Here is a 21101-nt window from a genome sequence, read left to right as displayed (position 1 = left end):
TTTTATTAGATGTCTTAACTCGTGCATTTGGTTGCTGTCGTGAGGTAGCAGTTTCAAAATCTGGCTCATTTTGTAGTCTGCAAGAGGTACGATATCTGAAATCACGGCGGAGACAAATCTACCCTGAATGAAGCAATGTTTATCCAGCACTATTCGTTGACGCCACTGAAACTGTGCTAAGCGTAGATGGTATAGTCAGCCTGTGCTCTGAGTAAAGCGTAATAATGGGCATTTTCTTCGATAATAATGTTGTCAGTATGAGAGCAGGCATGTGACATACCCAAGTGTGATTGCCGTATCTTTTTCTCAGCTTGTCAAGATCACTTAAATGATCCGCGATGTCATCTATCCAGTAAACATTAGCCAAACCATTGTATTATGCTTGGCATCATAATGCTGTCTTTTACAATGTCTATGCAATATAAAACGCCACCATGTCAACCAACAGCTATCCCTATTGCTTTTCAACAGCAAAAAAGAAGGCAAACTTCTTGCAAACAGTAAACACAATGCCTAAGCCGAACACAAAAAACGAAATAACAAAAAAATAGAAATTAACCAGACGTCTCATTTCTTCACCACGCTCTGCCTTTTTGTGTGGAAAACAATAGCGGTATTTCTACTCGGGTTTGCCTAAATATCCAACCGTCACTACTTCATAATGGCTCGAAGACAACTACTGAAACTGCGCAATAGCTAATACCGTTTACACTAATCCCCCCCCCCCCTCCCACACACACAAATAAAAACAAAATATTGACAAAGAGTGATAGTCAGGGCAAGTTTTACGACGCTTGGCCCTTGAAGGCAAATGGCGTACGACCGAATTTCACTTATATTAAGAGGACTGTGCCGTATTTCATTTTCACAATGAACGCGTACCGCATAGTGACAAGGTCGTTGGGTCATTTTAGTTTTTAAACGTGTCTGATGCTGAAGCTGACTTCTGAATCTGGCGCATGCCTTCCGCGCATGTCTTAAATTTTTGGAGACGATGGGCGGAATCAAACTGCTCCCCGGGACGCATATATGGCACACAGACCGCGAGTTTAAGACTCGGGTTGTATGAAACAAACCAGATTATACACAATATTAAAAGAAAGCACTGGAAAACGACCTACATATATCCTATGATTTGTTCTGCCTTGATTGAATACTGGAGTTTCACAGGGATTTTTGTTTGATTTATTCAGAGGTTTTCTCCGCCCTTCTCGAAACTCTTCTGTGTCGCGAGTGTATAAATAACGGTGGCTTTGCATCATAAATGTCCGCGCGTAAGCAGAGAGCTTTTTGGCAAAAGCTAGAGAACTTGCACATGACAAGCGTGAGTTTAAAATGAGAATAGACAATTATTTCAGTACATTATGTTCAACAATAAGAATCAAATATCTGGCCGACATCTCTGGAAAAGCTTCGCGACACATCTGAGTACGTAGATGTGTTGTGAAAGTTTCATTTGCATAAGTAATTCACTCTATATCGATTGAAGTCACTTTCGGAATAATGACTTTTCTACCATTACAAAATTCATTAAGCGGCTTTTTATCTGCATGTACCATAATCTTGTACCACATATACAAAGAAGGCTTAGGCTGCTTTATCGATATGCTGTGATTGACATCTCCTGTATTATTATAGTATTCTTTGTGTACATTTTGTGCCCACCCCTGCGTGTAGTCAAGCGACTAGGCAATACTAATAAAATATAAAAAAATAAATTATTCTGTTCTTCCGGCAGTCAAAAAAATTTGTGCGCTTTAATTCTGATAAATTGCAGCGATTTGACATAATCATGCTTAGGCAAACGCTAATATCATTGCAGACGGAGAAAAGTTCTAAACGAATGAATATGTATGTAGCACGGGTATATGCCACATGCAGAGTTATTCTATCGTTCATACTCTACGATTAGTACGTCCTGCTATTCAGATGGGAACAAAAAACAATAGCGCGAGTAACAATATTCTGATAATAATAAAGGAATTTGATTCACACGGTTACCGCACCTTATTAGCCAGTTCTCAGTATCCCTCAAGTGGGCCCTATTATCTCATCTAGCGTTTGTGTCAATCAACGTATTGTATTCGGCTAGCAATGATAAACTGGCTCACAACGCAATATAGGCAATATAAAACCCCTGTCTCAGGTCTACGGTATCCTCGGTCTTTCAGCAGGAGAGCAGCGAGGTAAGCAGAGTTGCTTTTTCAGCACTAAGTACCGGTATATTATGCACCTGCATTTTGTTCCATGTGCCTTTCACGGTGCCGAATAATGATACAGAATCATATTAAATTACAACATGAATGCAATGTCTTGGTATTGCTTGAGTTTTAAGAATAATTCGGTTTTGGCAGGTAGTGATATACGTGATGTAATTATAAAACATTCTCATATTAACTCGGTATATTTCGTGTAGATCTGGACGGGAAACAAGCCGTGGGGCAATCAATGCAGGCAGTATTTACATTATCAATTTGTGGTATGCCCTGGCATTTGTAAATAAGCCACAGTGAAATTTTCCAGACCTCGGCAGCAGCATTTACTCGAAAGTAAAAATTTATCGGTTGGAATGCTGTCCAGCATAAATAGACAAGAAGCATATAATAGCCTTCAGCGCAATCGCAGCCAGTCTCTCGCAAAAAAAGCGGCTTCGTTTGATCTTCTTTTAAGCGCACAGACATATCGTCTTCTGTGACGTCACAGTAATGGCATATTTGAACAACGCTGCTTTCTAGTGCGAGTGAAGTTAAGAACAGAACGCATTCGCGTTAGTACTTAATTATTCATTTCTTATCTCTTTCTGTACATCCATGTACACTGTACATTGCAGACATCCAACTTTGTCTGCAATCGGTCAAAATGTACTTTAAAATAGTGAAGAAGACAGATAAAAGGTTTGAGCCAAACAGTAAACGCCTTCTACATGTTCTAAGGTCTTCTTAGATGCAAAATGAAAATGGCCTCGTTATTTACGCTCCTAATTCTTGTGGTTATGCAGCTCAGGTGATCAGAATTAACGTACAGATCTATATCATAGTGCCCTTATTTCTCACTGGCAATTTCCGATGTTGGGACTCTAAATTACCTAAATAAAAACTACATTTGTGTGCAGATTAGAAAACCTTGCCCTGCCGTTAACTGTATTGTTTGCTGCCTTCAGATTTTATTCATAAAGAGAACATCGTAGGAGATCAGTAAGAATGAAACAGGGGAGCATGCCTTAGTATCTGTGTTGTATGTTAAAAAAAAACTGTTACCTATGGCGCTGATTAGTGAGACTGCCTTACCTTACGACATAATCTAGTTGATCCAGCACCATGAATACGCCGTTGCCTGCTCTGTTCTTCCGATATATTGCAGCGATCACAATGTGTGATGCGCTGCATGCTCTGTGCTGCTTTTTGAAATCAGAGACGGAGTTTTCGTTCATCTAGGTTGCCCTCTCCCTAACAAGGCGTAAGGTTGACTGTCCGATGGACAGATTTGTTTTTTCAGTGTAGAGTTTTATATCTCACGCTGTGAGGTAAAATGCAAGAAATAGATGAGCGTTCCAAGCTCATTAATCTTGTTTCAGATGAAAAACCTTTCGGAGAGAAAAGGGAGCAATGACGAAATTGTGCGGAGCCAGTAATGCTGAGATAGGCCCTGTTAAGAACGTACGATGTCTTAATTATTGGTTTATATCCTTCGCTGTCCGTAGTCCTATAATTGGCGAGTAGAAAAAAAATTCTTGAATGGGAACGAAAAATGTCTGTCATGCTCCATGAATAACAAACCATAAAACTTGACCCTTATACTGTTTTCCGCAGAAAGCGATTAACCATGCAGATGTTCATTTTCCTCGTCCTCTTGGCCGTTACCACGACTTTGGGTGAGTGTTTAATATCTGACGCTACTGTTCCCTTATATATGCAGGGTGTTCCGGCTTAATGAAACCGAGCTTTTAAAACACAGGGTGAGCCTTATAAGCCAAACGAATTAGGATCTATTCAGTTGTGTCTATGCTAATCTGCAGCATTCGTTTTGTTTGCCAATGTTTTTAGCTAGCAACGAATAATTATGATTTTTATAATTATTGGCTCGAGAGAAAAAGTGTCAATCGAAAAGTTCTATATCTGCTCGAAAAATGCACAGCCATTTTCTTTGGGGGGCAGCGGACGCTCTGTCTCCACAAACGTCAGAATCTCAGGCGGTCCCCTTACATTCGGCCGTCCCTGCTACTCCTGTTTCCTATAGAAATTGTCTCTACGGTCGCTAGCGACGACTTTTTTTTTTTTTTTCCACTGGATGCCCTAGAGTTTCCACTTCTTGATTTAGGAGCATCTTGAGTAGAGCTTTTTCAGTTACCTAATCAGCTTTCTTCCTGTCTCCACATTTCTCCTAGATCATTTTATCTTTAGTAACTCTCTGCATGTTCGAATTAATTTGAAATCTTTCACTTACATTTCATGTTTCTAGCCCATAAGTAGGCATAGCCGCCCTGCCTATTCCCCTCTTCAGGGATACAGGTAGGCGATCATTTATTATGGGGGATTATCTGAAGTATTCATTGCATCATATCTACAATTTCATAGCCAAGCACTGAGGAGAGGATCCGCCCGCGCTACTGTTGCTAAGAGTGGGCATTCTTCTACAAATTTTCACGCTTTACTGTTTATTGGAAATCATTAGCTTATTAAGTTTTAAACGACTACAAAGCCAGTCAAGATATAAGAGACACTGTAGTGAAGGACTCCATAGAAAAGCGGCCGCCGCTGTTGGTGTTCGATCCCGCCTCCTTAGGCACAGTTGTCGAGCGCCCTAACCACTTCACCACCACGTTGGGTCTATAGCAAACTGCAATTAAATACTGAAAATAATCAAAATCATGCTAGCTTTCGAAGCGATAAATTTTGGGAAAATCGTTTCTCTATGTATACCTGTAAACTAAAACATGCTTTATAATTGGACGTCGGCGCCACATAGAAATGCAATGTAATCTGGACATGGCAGGTTGCTGAAGCATTTTCTTTTAACTTAGATCCCTGTCATAATCTAATCAGAATTTTTGGATTCTGCGTGACACCCAGGATGAATAGCACGGAGAGGGCGGTATATTCCTTCTAGACGAAAATCTTTTGGTTGCAATTTTTTAAGTTGCTCGCTGGAAGAATACGTTGGTGATAAGTCTCTATAAATATTTACTAGTCCATTTCCACATGCGGCTTCTCATTTTATACTCTCTATTTCTTGCATATGCTATATTTCCGAAGGCGTCAAATGATCTTGTCACACCAATCAGCATGAGCCGGGAGCGATCAAGACAATGGCGGATTTATTGGCTAAAGTTTTAGAGCATGCTATGGTGCCTCGAGCCACTCGGAACTGAACAGCTAATGACGCCGGCGCGAAGTGGGAGCTCAGCTCGGTCGAACATGGTTGTCACCGTCATCGATAGCTGCTGCGGCTTGTGCTAGGCTTGAGCCATTCTGATGCTACACTTTATTGTAATCTATGCAACCTGTACACAAAGACTACTTATATCCTAGAAAGGTTTACATCACCTGATTTATAGTGAGAATATAGTCCCTTTACGTGTGTCTTTCGGAAAATAAGCCCAGTCATTCACGTAACTCAAATCAATTAACTTCATCTTATTTGATTACGAATTATCTTAGTAAATACTTTTACACAATATACTGAGAGCTGATCGATGTTCAGTTCTAAGTCCTCGATGCACATTTTATGAATTTCAAGTGGTTGATGTCGTTGTTCTATTATTTCTGTGCCTTCGAGGAAATTAGGCACTATGTATAATGGATGCTAAGGTTGCTTAGCACAATCTGCCCTTCGTCTTGTAACAGTCTATGGTTACCTACACCTTCATCACCTGTTATTTGTATGGATAACATTTAAGGCTTTGTTTATTTTCTATTCCGTTACCAACCTGAACCAGACAAATTTTCATATCTGTGCCCATTTTATACATGCTGATTATTCCTTTTATTCAAGTGTCTGTATACAATTCTTCAGCATTTTAACTACCGCACTGATACGCGAAGTTAGATTCCTGTGAATGCCTTTACATTATTACGTAGACTGTAATGGAGGATTTTGGTTGTATGCAATGAAAAATTCAATGTAGACATATAGTGACTCAGGTTAGGACCAATATTTACAATTTCGTAAATAAACTACTGCAAAATTTCAACTTCTGTGCACATTTAGGCACAACTCTAGAATGTATAAATTGCTTAATTCGAATTGCGTCTTGTACATTTGCGCCCGACGCAAGGATGGTTTTAGCCTTCAAGATGATAATATGAGACATGTTGATTACTTATCAACTTGGGGACTTTTGTTTACACGAACCTTCTTGCTCTCTGAAAGTGACTACAGAGCTGCATTGCGCTCTGGAGGAAGCAATTGGTAGCGATTGGTCGAATAATAAGAATGGTGAGTCAACGCTGTGGCAATAGATTACAGCTTTGTGAATGATTAGTCACTTAAGCTCCATGAACATTTTTTGGGGTGACCGGAGCGCACATTCTTGAGAGGGCAAGACGTGATCGCTTCATATTAGGCTGGCACCCTAACACCTGCTGGACGAGTTTTAAATTTTCCGAGAAATATGTTTTACCAGAGTGTTTCTGAAAAGCGTTCGCCTACCCAAATATCGGCAAGCAGTGGATAAATGGTGCATAAAATAATATTACTTGATCTGCTGGACCGAGAAGGAAAACGCCAGTATGGATCAAATTTACAGTTGACATCGGATGTCTTCTTGCGTCTTGTATTCAGAAAAGCTTGTGTTCCCCTGGCCTGTCTGTTGCAATGGTCTGGCCTGTTTGCCTCATTTTTCGTAAAGGCAATGTCAGCGCTATACACATAGACGGTGAAAAAGACGACCACGCATCGACACCAAATTTGTCTTAGCCTCTTTTCCCCCACTGATTTGTTTCTGCTCGCTCGTCTTGTTTCGAGCCCAGAGCCGTATTTCTCCAAAACACTACAAACCTGAGCGCAAAATTAAAAGTTTATCAGTTCAAGTGAGAGAGCGAAACAGCTACGCAGCGCTCTCGTTGTAGTGACGTGTAAAACTTCTGCAGCGAAACACAGATGCTAAATTACCTGTATGAATATACAAAGAGATCATGCTTAGATCATCTTGAATAAACGCGGAAGTAGAAGTCCATTGGTTCATTCTTTTTTTGAATATTTTAAAGAGTGCTCTTTAACCTCCTGCAATAACCGTATCTGTTTTTGTTTTTCCTCTTTCATGTCATATCTTCCAGACGCGTCCATTCTGTGAGTACCTTTTCTTCTTCAAACGTTTTTCTCAAAGGTGGCGTGGCTATTAGCTAATGGTTAAGTAGTGTTCGTGATAGTTGTTTAAATATTGGGTGCATTCACTAGCTTTTCATACAGAAACCTGGACTCAAGATATCACTCTTGTCAGTTATATGAGCCTGTGTGTTGTGTTTAGTATTCTCTATAAATGTTTCAATCCTCTCCCGCCTCTCTTAACCACGCGAGTCGCTTGACAAAGCTCGCATATAAACGAAACTCAGCAAAATTGTATTCTATTAACATTATGTTTTTCTTCACAGAAAGTGCGCAAAACACAGTTGACAAGTAAACAGATGGGACAGGAGGTAACTATAAAGGGAACCATTCATTCGAGCAAGCACACACAAATCTAGAATGACTCCGCAATCAGGTGCGCATGCTGGGAGATAGAGTTATACTTTAAGAATCATTCATACTCGTCAAATATGGCATTTAATGCGCATGAATAAAAAGTGATTGTTTATTCACCCACGTGTCGCGGTTAATGTGGCTGTGATAACAATCTTATTCATTTGTCAGTTTGTCTTTCGGTTATATAACAGCGAAGCTACATTAATTAGGTGGACGCAGGTGAGCTGGTGGCGAGATTTCTAATGGTACGCTATCAGGCATAAACATGGATACCTATCGAAAAAATTGTAATCTTCTTGTAGATGTATCCCCGGGAACCTTTCTCTTTGTTTTCCTCACACATGAAAGAAACTTCGTCCACGACATGTTCTCTGCACTAAAAAAAAATCAACCTCATGATCAGCTCGATATTTTCTGTCGCTTACGGGTAATAGATGATGAAAATTTAATATCCTGGCGACCTTCGCACAAATGCCGTAGTTTTTTCCTACGTGGTTTAGGGGGACCTCAGGATTGTACGGGAAGGCTGCAGTTTTTTTTCTCTTCTTTTTTTTTTTTTTTGGGGGGGGGGGGAGGCGTCTCCAGTGTCTCTCATCGGCCATGCGACTTGACCATGTAAGGATCATGTTACATTCCAGAGGAAACTGCAAACGGAGACAATGATTCATGACGTGTTCAAAGAGTTTAAACTTCACCGAAACAAAGTAGAAAATGGTTACGCCGCGCTATAGAAGATTATAATGTACAGAGTTAGAATTCCGCAAAGTCGTTGATGTCGTGGGCAAAACAACACAGCAGGCATGGCCTTGCCTCAAGATCAGGCTCCAATATAAAACCTGTAACATGCCTTAAAGGGCCACTGTGCAGGGAAGAACCTTTTAAGCAAAGGAGCCCAGTGTTTCGATCAGGTACTGAAGATAGTCTGTGCAAAATGCTACAGCGATACGCGCGCCGAAGAGCAGCAAAAATACAAATCAAAGCGCTCTCATCCTCCGCGTAGGCAAACCAGCTTCCTCCTTTCTCTACGAGCCGCAAGGATGACGTCTTAGTCGAAAACGACATCCATTGGTCCGTCTCGCATTCGGAGGGTGAAGGATGGGTATCTACCGCACGCTGCGCGCTTCTCCCCCGCCACGGCTGGACTGAATCCAGCGGCGTGTGTTCCCTCGCCCGTTTTTTTTTTTTTTTTTCTGTTGTTGTTTTCGCACACACGGAGTGCCACGCCCCACCTCCCGCCAAACGCGGAGGAGGAAAGGGAATTGGTGTTGCGGAGGCTAGACGACCGCGCAGGAGAATGAAAAACCTTTGCGAGGGAACGGGAGGAGAGAAACACGACATAATCGAGTGATTGCGGGGGCTGTAACTGCGTTATTAGTTAGTCTTTTCAAAAACGTTTTGCGGCCTTGTGTTCTGGGGGTGAAGTCTCATAGTCAGCGGGGAAGAAAATATTTTCTACCGGGGGGTGGACAGTGGGCCTTGAAGAGGGAATTTCAGAAGTGTATTTTGTTCCATTTCCGAGTTATTAAATACGTTATTATGTTTTTGACATCCTTGGTGAGCACATGTGATTTCATAAAAAAGGTTATTGCAAAAATATAGGAATATCGTTCTTTAGAGAGCACCTACGTACAATACTGACGCCTTTGTCGACATTTCACAAATTAAATACAGGGCCTCATTGGAGACTATGCCAACGTCATATGTTTGCTAATACAATTTGCCTTCCCACTGAAAGAGAGTTGATTAAAATGTAAATGAGAGAGTACCTAAAACTCCTCAACGAATATACCTTTTTACATTTGTATTAGAGAGCAACATCGACTTGTTTTTTTGTCGACATTGCAATGACGTCAGTAATACTTTTGGGCTCCTGCAAAATATTTCTGGGGCTTGTGATGATTACTCTGATTTCGTGGAAGCCCATGGCCTCGCTCGCATGTTAAAACATTGTGAAGATGTGGAGTGAAAATGCAAAACGTCAAAAATATCCCTTCAAAAGCCGTCGGAGGGCATGTTGGAAATTTATGGTCGAAAGAAGATCTTCACAAAAGACCATGTGCGCTAGGTTGATTTCCATGTCCCTAATACTTTGCGGAATATAAGCTATGAGCATTTAAGTTCGTGAAGTATGGCATAGCCTTGTCATATATTGGTTCAATGAGGTTAATGCCCTTGAATAAGGCATCAATCACAAATTTAATGAGCAGCTTATAGACGTAAGTCAGTTGGATATCTAGACGACGCAATTCTGTTAGTATGTAATACGATCCTCAAAACTAAAAAATTTCATGCGATCGAAAAGAGGGACTCCTTGGTATCCTGGAAACACTAGTGAAAACATTGCGGTGGTGCTGCCCTTTCATGGGGTGTCGCTGAAAACGCACTGTCCAAAATAAATAGGAGAAATGTATGATGTGAATAAGCTCGGTTCTTTACTCCCATCACTTCGAAAAAAGGATAGTAAACGAAAGCATCAATACTTTCAAGTGTTAGCTATAAAGACAGAGGTTAAGAACAGGGTTCCTTTTCTTCTGTGTACAAAAGGTCGAATAAAAAGTTCATTTACATATGAAAGATAGGAGAACGAAAACCACATTAGAAAAACAGGAAGATGTCTTATCATGCGACTACAAGAATCTCAAAAATCTTTAATAAAGCTCTCTCCTGAAATTTGGACTCCACCAGAAAAAGGAAAGGTTCAGTACAGCAAAACATAAGAAGACAAAACGAAAGTGTGCGACTTCTCCGCGTGTCTCTGCGGACCTCAATGATACCACAGCCTGGTCTTGGGTACACTAAAGTAAGGTGCCAGGTGATTTTTGATGGGAAAGGTCCGCTTGCATCCTTCTATTTAACGAAGCTTCGATGTTGTACACACACGAAATAGAGGGCGAATGAGAAGCCATTTACTAAAACAAAAAAACGAAAACAAGTAATAAGCATGCCATCAATGCTTTCCTCAACGCGAAAGTATTTAATCTGGCGTCAAAAGCACAGAAAAAATCGGCGATTGAAAATGACGCTCCTCATTTCCCACACAAAGCAGCTCACTCCGGCTCTAGAGACAGAAAAAGAAAAGCTTGGATAGTGCCCCACTATGTTCAGTTCCGCCCGCGTCACTTCAGAGCGTCAGTGAAGGGGCGCCCCTAGCAAGCACCGATGCCGTCACATGAGAGGTATGCGCGGAGGGAACGTGTCGTCCTAGTAGGTTGCGAGCGCTAGCTAGGAGAACTTTTTAAAATTTATTTGTAAATCATGGATTCCACAGAAAGCTTTCAAACTTGTCTAGAATGCTTACAGCCCAAAAAGATGGTCTATGAATTTTTTCCACTTGCGTATTAGAGAAAGCATCGTTTCTGAGGCCCTTTAAATTGACAACTGAATGGAATGAAGCTTATCTCATTCACAACAAGCGCGACACGTGCGTGACCGCTCTGTATTTCGTTATTCTTCTCGGCAAATCAGATATTCTGACGAATCTGGACAATAATCATTGTTTGGATATTATCGACAAACATACGTACCCGGTTAAGCGGCTACATATATTAATGTGGGCTCTTTCAAATTAATTGTTCAGTTGATAAGTAATGCTAATCCCGTCTTCTTACTTGTATAAAGTGTTTTGAACTGTTTCTACAGAAAATTACCTATCTGACTGGACATTATTTAATGTATGACTGCAACAGGTTTATTTGTACCTCCCAAATTGAGATTCAAGGTGTTTAGGTTCTTACATGCTTGTAACGGTAGGCTATGCCACACTTTCCTTGACTTCACATGACTCTCCTTCTTATCACTGGGAACTATGTATTTTTTACTTGCGCGTCGGTAGAGTTCCAGCTTTTGGACGGCGAAGACTGTGGAACAGAGAGACCGACTTCAACAGCAGTTGCAGCGGTCGAAGAGTTTCAATGGAGTAATGCTTGATAGTGAGCAAACTAACCCAATAACGACTAAAAAAATACGTGCAATATTTGGCGCATTTCAATGATATACGACAACATTTTGGCGCAGGCAGTCGAAGTATAGACCACACCAGGGGAGGGTAAAATACCGTAACGCCATCTGTAGGTGCCGCAGAGAAACGACTGCTCTGGACTGCCAAACCCGGTAGCTACAAGTATACGTCGGGCCCTCACTTTTTTTGTTCAAAATTTTCTCTGCCGATTGCTTCTACAACTGTCAGAAGTTAACTCCAGCCTCATGGCAAGACTGCTTTGCCATCTGGTAATGACAGGAGCAAGCGCTGCAACCACAAATGGAACGGGTGGTTCGGCCAAGGCCGCGGTACCTTTCTATGCAAAAATACCTCAGCGTGACTTTCTCAATTTGATACGCATTTCAAATATTTTACCATGTACTTGAAAGTCACTTGTAGTATGCAATAAACCATATCTTTGTGTAGTGTCTACAAAAATCTGTCACAGCCTGCTCCTTACGAACAAACGCAATGCAGCAAGAGCGTGTAAACACGTCGTATATGAGCTCCTTTCGTGATGTCCCCGTTTCTATGTCAGTAGGGCAGAAGACGTAAGTAGCATTATATCAGTTGAGCTGTAGGCACCAGAAATTTTCATATTTTAAAAACCGTTGATTGCGTAGCATTCATATTCTGTAATGATCAGCGACCGCAACCAGTCACGCAATTCTACGTCACGGTTGGATTTTGCTTATCGTAACAAGGGGGTCAACGCCGGCAACTGTGGTTAAAAGAAAAAAGAAACTTCCTTGTACCTCAACGTCAGCTGATCTAGAGCTAATGCCTTCTTCTGCACTGCTGAAAGAAAAACGGAGGCATCAGGCGATGAGCTCGAAGGTGACGTGTCTACTTGCAGTGGCGGCTTTGCGTCTGTTTGTGGGGCGCAGGCTGTTACATATGTTTTCTGACATCACGCTATGGTATAATTTTTTGTACTGCAATAGTTTTGTGAGTGCATGGTATATTACAGTCGAACCTCGATATATCGAACAGCGCGATGATTGCAAAATAGTTCGATATAGCCGGAATTCGATATACAAAATCACGTAGAAAACTCGTCAAAAACTAGTACAAATCAATCAATGAACCAATCGTGGCACAGTGGCGCAATAAATACTGGAAGTTTCAAACAAAGTATTTATTCCTTTGGCTTAAAGTACTGTAGCAGCGTAGCTTGCTTCAAATTGGCAACCGCGTGCTTAACCACGGCGTCCTCAACGTAGTCTAAACGGTCCACAAGCGATAGTCCAGCGCCTTCTATTGCGCCGCAGTAGCGGCGTACAAGGTCCAAAGCAGCTACAGCCTCAGTTGCAGTCGGGAGCGGGGCAGCGCTTACGGGATCAACCTCGGCAGCGTCTTCGTTTGGCCGCTCAGCAGTAACTTCCGCCGCAATCTCTACATCTGTCAACTCCGCCACTGTTCCGGTGCTGTCATCACCGCCAACGAAGTCATCAATGCACATGCTGTGTGGCTCAGCACCGACAAAGCGCTCCAACTGGCTCCAGGTTTCTTCGAGCTGGCATTCTTCCTCTGTGCCATCGTCCAATGCTGATTCTTCAGTTGCTTGCTCGGAAGCTTCTTCAATGCGGCTTACAAAACCCGCATGCAGTGAACTACTGTCGACTGCTTGACGCTGTCCCACGAGGCTTTCAGCATTTGAATGGCACCCAAAAGGTCTATCTTTAGCTCTTGGCCCATCCACAGCTTGAGAAGCAAAAAGTCGATCAGCCGACGTTTATAAATGGATTTGAAAGCGCGAATAATGCCCTGGTCCAATGGTTGCAGCTTCGACGTCTTGTTCGGCGGCAAAAACCTAATTTCAATGTTGCTCAGCTGGACATCAGTGTGGTGTGCTGTGCAATTGTCAACGATGAGGCAAACCGTCCGGCCTTGACGCACCAGCTCCGAGTCCCATGCCTTCAACCATTTTTGAAATATCTCCCGAGTAATCCACGATTTCTTGTTCCATGCGTATGTCACCGGAACACTGGGGCAGTTGCGCATGCATCTCGGGGTTTGGAACTTGCCTATGACAAATGGCCGCAGCTTCGTGCTGCCGTCCATATTCGCAGCCAACAGGACTGTAATACGAGCCTTGCCTTGCTTGCCGCCGTGGCACTTGTCTCCGCGCGTGTCGAGCGTTTGTCGCGGAAGCATTTGCCAGAACAGGCCCGTCTCGTCAGCATTGAATATCTGATTGGGCTCATACTTGACGAAAATCTTAGGCCACTCTTCTTCAAGCCACTTCTTGATCTCGCCTTCATTAGCGTCCTCACTTTCCCCCGAGACTGTCTTCCCGGCAATGTTAAAGCGGGCCTTAAAACGTTGCAGCCAACCGCTGCTGCCATTGAAGTTCTCGGCACCGAGAATGAACGCAAAGTTCTTGGCCTTCTGTTGTATCATCGGTCCCGATACAGGAATATACCGGGCCCTTGCGTCGATGAACCATTTGTGCAGCGCCTTCTCAACGGCTTCAAAGGCAGCTTTGCGCACCCGCCGCGCGCCTGAGTGCTGGTTTTGTTCCGCCTTGGCCTTTATGTCACTCTTGTTTTTCAGCAGAGTGCTCAAAGTACTCCTCGGTATGCTGAAAGCTTCGGCGACGCTTGACTTTTTTTCCCCATTTTCAACGCGGCGGATCACTTCCAATTTCGCAGCAAATGTCAGGGTCGTCCGCTTCTTCGCGTTTGCAGCCATCGCAACACCGACCACGCCGTGACAGGCCTAGGCCACACACGATAACAACGACTTGCGCAGCACAAGTGGCGGCGCCGAGACGCGGTTAGTCGTTGACAAACTAAATCAGGCTAGCCACCCTAGCCCGGCCAAGCCGCCGCGTGCATACGCCGCTACGTTCAAATGGCGCCCACGGTGCGACCGATGTATACAGCGATCGTGCGCAGCAGTCGGGAACGCCCATCGCGCCGCCGCTATCTTCGAGGGCGTTGAGGGAAAGCTCGCCTCCTGTCAACAGAGTGCACATGGTTTGGGGTGGCGGAGTTCGATTTATCCATTTGGCAACCGACGCCGTTCGAAATAAAAAATTAAAAATGCATGCGATTTTCCGCGTGATATAAAAGTGTTCGATATAATCAATAATTCGATATATCCGTGTTCGATATATCGAGGTTCGACTGTATTGGGCATGCATATGAAATACGGGAAGTCACAGCTGCAGTAGTTTGCATAAAAAAAAAAACACCCTACTTTTACTCGAACCATCCGCTCCACTTCTGGACGCTTTGAATGCCCCCGTCACCGCGAGATGTGCAAAACTGTGTTACCGTGAGGCTGCAATGACGCTTAGACAGTTTTAAGAGCCCCAGCCGCAAAAAACATAGAACAAACGCAAAAGCGCGAGCGTAACGTATATCCGTAGTCGCTTCGTTTGGCAGTCCAGAGCCGTCGCTTCGCTTCGTCACCGATAGAGGGGCTATGGCACTCTCAAAATGGCGAAGTTCAATTTATCTGTTGTGCTCAGATCTATATAATGTCGCTAGTGCTGACGTCGCTACCCCCTTTCAGCCGACATTTTGGCGGCAAGTTGTAACATTCGTGACTTTATTCTGGTGTAACATTATGAAACAAAAAAAAAACATTCGCGTGCCTAATGCGTAAAGTCATATATTTTAACAATAAAATTAGGTCAAATGTAGCAATATATCTAGAGTTTCTGTTTAAATTTAAAGCGAATCTTGACTGTAAATACTGTACCATCTGTTTTCGTTCCGCTAAAATACACAGTTTGTTTTTGTCGAATGGGGTAATCATGTGGTGAAATGATTTGTATTTTTAAGCAAACCATTTTTTTGTGAGGTCAACAACTACGTGTTATTTAGGAGAATGAATATTGACAATTATTTTGTGACCAAAACTCTTTTGTCTTCCAGGCAAGAAGCTGGAGGCATTGAAGGTGACAAGGTGCGAAAAGGTAAAAAATGGCGATTCCCAGACAAGCTATAATTGTAATGGGTTTAAATGAATTCGCTGTGTTTATAGATAGAGCTCCAGGCATATGCCTACTTGGGTGCTACACTTACGGCACCCTAATGAGCTCGCAAATTTCGCATAACTGTAAAGCTCAACGTACATCACCTATGACTTTCCGAATAATTCCTTCAATGGACGAAACCTTTATGACTAGGAACCAATATTTATTATTTTCTTTTTTACATCATCGAAGGCTGTTGTTCAGTTCAAAAATAGAGGCGCTCTTGAACTATCTATTAAATTTATCCTAGTGTTTGTATTATTTTTCAGGTTTTTTAGCACAGGTCATCGTTCCAGAAAAGAGCAAAACATATCTTGCTCCAAACAATGTTTCAGAGTTTTTCAAATCAAGCATTTTAGTCAGAAAACCTGCACCCTATTCACGGGCCTTAATCAAGGGTGAACGTACTCGTATCCGAAATTAAAAAAAAAAAAGCATTTTGTATTTGGCATCTGGGCTGTTATATGTGGTCCACATTTCTACTGACACGTAGTTTGATTTCAAGATAGCCGTAAAAATATATGTGGGCACAGTAAAACTTTGCTTTTCACTACAAGATGCGACATGGTTAATGCTTCTCTTTGGCAGCTCTTCCTCGGAATTATTGCTTCCGTAGCTGCACGTTAGTATGCGCCCAACTATTTTGTTAAAGTTATCACCACGCGACATAAATACAGATATAAGCACTGCTTCATCTAGCCCTACGTATGTGTGTAAATGGTCTAGGAACAGCTTCTCTCAGAGTGCAGGTCTCCTGGAAGAGGACTCTGGTCTCCCCATCTTAAATAGCTGCCTTAGTTGGCAGAATTTACCAAATCAGACATACTATATGGTAGCTTTACGTCAGACAACTCTACGACCCATAAGATCCTGCCATGGCAGCTATCAACTACCACATGCCACAACCATGTTCGGTTCTGGGCTCCCGGTTTCGAGGCCTGTAACGCCGAAGGGTGATTTTCTTGTGAACGGGGCCTATTAATCTGTTGCGTTAATGTTTGCAAAGAAAATTCAATCACACTTTTGATTCAATAAATCATCATTCGAAGCAAACAAAATAAATCTGTGAAGCACAGTCATTGTTTTTTATTCTTTTCTTGTCTGATTGTTCACTCTTATATATGCAATTTATAATCCAATGCTATTTGGCGCCGATTAATTCCTTCTCAGTAATAAGCGGTCAGGTGTTGTTAAAACGTGATAGAGGCTACTGCACCTTTATGGAGATGGGCATACGGAGATATTAAACGTGAAATTTTTTACTACCCTCGGTAGGTGCTTCGCAGTGTGAGCGTGTATTTGTTTTATCTGAGGGGAAAACATATGGCAGCTATGACGTCACTCGGTCGCCGCCGATACCGACGTAACCGCTCGCTCGCCTCTGTCTAATGAGGTGACAACCATGACGTCACACCGCCGAAGCTACGCTTGAGCTGTGGCTCTCGTTCCGTCTAGATATCCTCCGCTGCCTCTTAGTCGCTGCCCACGAATCGCGAAAGCTCACAATTTAACAGCAGCGGTAGGCATCGATTATGCAGACGAGATGCCTCGCGAGCTGTCTGCGTCTTAGAGGTTGCCAATACGACCGGCCAAATCCGGTCATTCAGTGGAAATAGCTTCCCGAAAGGTTGCCGAACAGATCGAGACCAAGAGGGGGTGGAGCGAAACGTGTCGCCGATTCACTTTTGGTACTTAAGACTTTGCCATTTTTTTAAATCATTCCGCTCAGAAAATACAAAAACAATAACACACTGAGAGCTGGATTTACCGTAAGCGTGAAAGCGAATATCAGCAACATTTGTGCGAATTAGCAAGAGAAATGTACCAACAAAAAGTTCAGTTTGAAGACTCCGGACATCTAAAGTGCTTGACTTTCGCGTCAAAATAAAATGCCGTCTTGAAGCACGTTGTGTTCAGATTATTTATGAAAATTATTCGAGATGGTACCCTTTTTATACTCTCTCAGCTGAGCTTGAGAGTCCATGCTTGTCAAGAAAGGTTGGCAATCAGTGCCGAAATATTAATGGCATCTAAATGTTCAGATCCTGTTTCGCTGACCAAACGCACAGTAAAATTAAAGCAACTGCATCTCACTGAGCTCAATTTGCGCCTGCTTCTCTGGTTCCAGTTATCAAACCCGAAGCCCTGACCAAGGCCGGAAAGACTGTGGAAACACTTGGGAAGATCCTTCAGGGCGACGTCTCTCTTAACACCGCTGAGCAGCGAGACAGTGTGCTGGACGCCATCAATGCCCTGAGCTTCACGGAAGATGAAACTGATGAACACTCGCTAATTATGCTCATTGTCAAGGCCATTGTGATCGGTGCCGTCACCGGGGCTGCCTCGGCTGGCGTTAAGCACCTCGTCGAAAAAAATTTCGAGAAACGGGAAGGCTAATAAAATTGACAGAACTGGCTTTAAACCTCAAGCGTCTTTTAACGTACGCTTCATGCGTCAATACAGGGCAAGTCTACTGCTCGTAGCCACATGCGTTTCGACATGTATCCTGCCACGGTATCACAGGAAATATGGCAGTGGCTGCGTAGCAGCGCTGACTGAATGCAGATGGACGGAGTAAGATCAGCATTCGGTGCATGAAAATTGCCTCGAACCATTTATTTATTTATGATTACCCTCAAGGCCAGGGGCATTTCAGAGGGGAGTGGTTACAAAAATAGAACAGAGGTTAAAGTACAAAAATGAAAAATACAAGCGTCATGTTCCTGGTTATACATTTTTAGCTGCTATAGTAAGAATATAGTTGTAAGTGAAAGGCAAAAATAACATTGGTGATTGTAACAGCAATGAATACAATTGTTAAGGGCCTGAGTATACAATGTTAGCTAAGTTGGCACGGAATCGCAGGCTGTCTTGAATGCTGGCTGTCGATCCGGGAAGGTGATTCCAATCTGCTGATGTGCGGGGAATAAACGACTGCGAACAAGCTTTGGTTTTGTATGATGTGATGCCGACTTTATGTGCATGATCAAGCCGGGATGAGATGAAATATGGCACAGAAATTAGTTCATCTCGTAGAATGGGGCAATTGTAGAAAAGTTTATGAAATAAGCATAACCATTGAAATCTTTGTGTGTTTATTCGTAAAAGCCACTGGGTTTTTAACCTTATTACACTGATTGTACGGCTCGAAACGCTCTTGTGCTCTTAGTCTATACACGCTCAGTGCCGCTAGACGTGGGTTTACCATTTTCTCTGTCATGCATGTTTCGTCAGAATGCATCCGACATTACTGCAGCGCCACGCATCAGATTCAATATTGTTAAATTTGTTCGAGTTATCTTTAGTGGTTTTATCTAAATGTATCTTCACCGACATAAACTGAAAGCTGAGCAGCACACCGGGCTTTCACAATTGTATGAACTACGTGCACGATAGCTGCTATCCACGTCGTCATGTTAATTCTGTTCCGGGTGTAAGTGAGCATCATGAAGGGTTTGCTGTCCTCGAAATTGTTACGACTACCTGAGGATATAGTTTACGCCGAAAAGAAAAAGTGATCCCATTGCCCATGTTCTCTTCGAAATCAGCACGCTTAAAAAAACAATGCCGCTGAAATATGTCTTATGTCCTGAGCGAAGACTTTCCGATAAGTCGGCAGGTAAGTTTCGGGCCTGTATACGGAATTAAATTCCTTAATTATTTAGACTCTGTTCAGGATTATGAGGGAAATGGACGTTATTTGTCTGCAAAAAAAGAGCTACGATTTAACATTATCTTTGAATCAAGTAGACAATAAAAGTTACTGTTCCGGACATTTTTCTCTGCGCACAGAATAGCGGCGATGCTAAGGAAAAAAAAAACACAACGAATCGAAGACACCTTCATGAAGTAGGTTGCAGTGCTCTTTAAAAACAAGAGTTCTGATGAAAAGTTGCGGCTTGGTGAAGAAGCCATCAATTGCAATGCCTACACACTGGAAAGTATCTTCCCAAAAATTATTCGCGTTAACAAAATCCTCACGAAGGCCTGGAGTGAATGCATATAACAGAATTTCTAGTACTCTAAACTTACTTTCCGCTAGGGTGTAAACGTTTGCCCGCCTAAGGTTGAACCGTTTCCTTTCCTCTCCTCCCCCCCCCCCCCCCCGATTCACATAAAAATAATATAGAACATGAACTCTATTGCTAGCATTCTTGAGTATCGCGTTATAAACTGCGCGAATCCTGACAAGGTACTTTTGGTCCCCTAGGCACGGGAATTCGATGCTGCGGTAAATGTTAGTACTGGACCTCAGTGCGAACAACCACCGACCTTTCACAAATCTGCAATTTGCTTTTATAGGCATGCTAACTTCATCTACCCTGACATCAGTATTGTTGAAGATCTTGTGGTCGCATCAGCATCTTCATCATCATCATCATCATCATCAGCCTGACTATAACCACTGCAGGGCGAAGGCCTCTCCCATATTTCTCCAATTAACTCGGTTCTGTGCTTGCTGCATCCACTTGACCTCTGTGCGGTCGTATATGTGCAATAAATTGTTGCCATTGCCCGGTAAATTGGTGTCCACCAATGCGTCCCATCAATGGGACGGCTTAGCGTCGCCGAGAATCTACGATACTTTGGCAACTCAGTTGAGAATTGTTGCGAACTCGTGATCTCCTGGAGTGATGTGGCGTTGTGCAGTCTAGTACATGCCCAAACCGCCTGCTACTGGCGTCGAATCACCACGCAGCTGTCACCTGAGGGATGGCACGTGATCTCTGGCGCTCAGTTCATGCGGTATTCCACCGATAGCTCCTAGATTAGCTCCTAGAAAGCTCCTAAAGCTCACTCGTTATAATCTTAGTGGAGTGTGTGGAGACTGATCCTGGAGTTATGCAGTTGTACTCTCGTTACCGCGATGCCATCTGACGCCACCCAACCGACCGCTTCTTTACCGCCGCCCTTAACCTGCCCCGGCGCGCTTCGTCAGCGGGATCCTGTCATTTTTAGCGGCACGGACGACCATGATGTGGAGGACTGGCTGTCCTCTTACGACCGAGTGAGTGCTCACAACCTGTAAAAGGACAGCATGAAGCTGACAAATGTGGTTTTCTACTTGACGGATTTTGCGAACCTGTGGTAACCACGAAGCGGACTTCGCCACCTGGCCTGCTTTGAAGACTGTATTTATTGGCATCTTCGGGCATTAGGCAGTGCGAAAACTTCGTGCCGAGCAGCGCCTTTGCTCTCGCTCCCAGCAGGTCGATGAAAGCTTCATTAGTAGTATTCAAGACATCATCGACCTATGCAAACGCGTCAGGACATCAATAACAGAGATTGAGCGCATCATGCTTAAGGGCATTGAGGAAGACGCCGTTCGTATGATTGCAGCCCACCTTTGTCATCGAGATTATAAACCTGTGCCAGAGTTATGAAGAACTGTGCCGAGGGCGAGTCTGCACTCAGTTGCCCTCAACACAGGCCACGACGCTTAATAACATCGAC

The 21101-nt window shown here is 43.1% G+C and overlaps 1 protein-coding gene across 1 annotated transcript; it reads left to right on the top strand.

Annotated features, from left to right (window-relative positions):
* Positions 1-3813: 3813 nt before the first annotated feature.
* LOC146200071 (uncharacterized) lies at positions 3814-18057 on the top strand. Its single transcript, XM_084592865.1, has 4 exons — positions 3814-3871; positions 7275-7287; positions 15547-15587; positions 17776-18057. Exons 1-4 carry the CDS (start codon positions 3823-3825, stop codon positions 18042-18044), a joined length of 372 nt encoding a protein of 123 aa, XP_084448991.1. The 5' UTR covers positions 3814-3822; the 3' UTR covers positions 18045-18057.
* The last annotated feature ends 3044 nt before the right edge of the window (positions 18058-21101 follow it).

This window comes from Amblyomma maculatum, chromosome 2 (genome assembly GCF_055883805.1).
Source record: "Amblyomma maculatum isolate TAMU_Amacu chromosome 2, ASM5588380v1, whole genome shotgun sequence".
In the NCBI taxonomy this organism is placed as follows: domain Eukaryota; kingdom Metazoa; phylum Arthropoda; class Arachnida; order Ixodida; family Ixodidae; genus Amblyomma; species Amblyomma maculatum.
Note: the sequence above shows the minus strand (reverse complement) of the source record. Positions and strands in the feature narration are given on the sequence as shown.

What these genes read in the sequence shown, in the direction of transcription:
- LOC146200071 (XM_084592865.1), top strand. Translation starts at nt 3,823, where the DNA reads ATGCAGATGTTCATTTTCCTCGTCCTCTTGGCCGTTACCACGACTTTG. An exon ending in AGGTGACAAGGTGCGAAAAG is followed by an intron (nt 15,588 to 17,775) that starts GTAAAAAATGGC and finishes CTCTGGTTCCAG; the next exon opens with TTATCAAACCCGAAGCCCTG.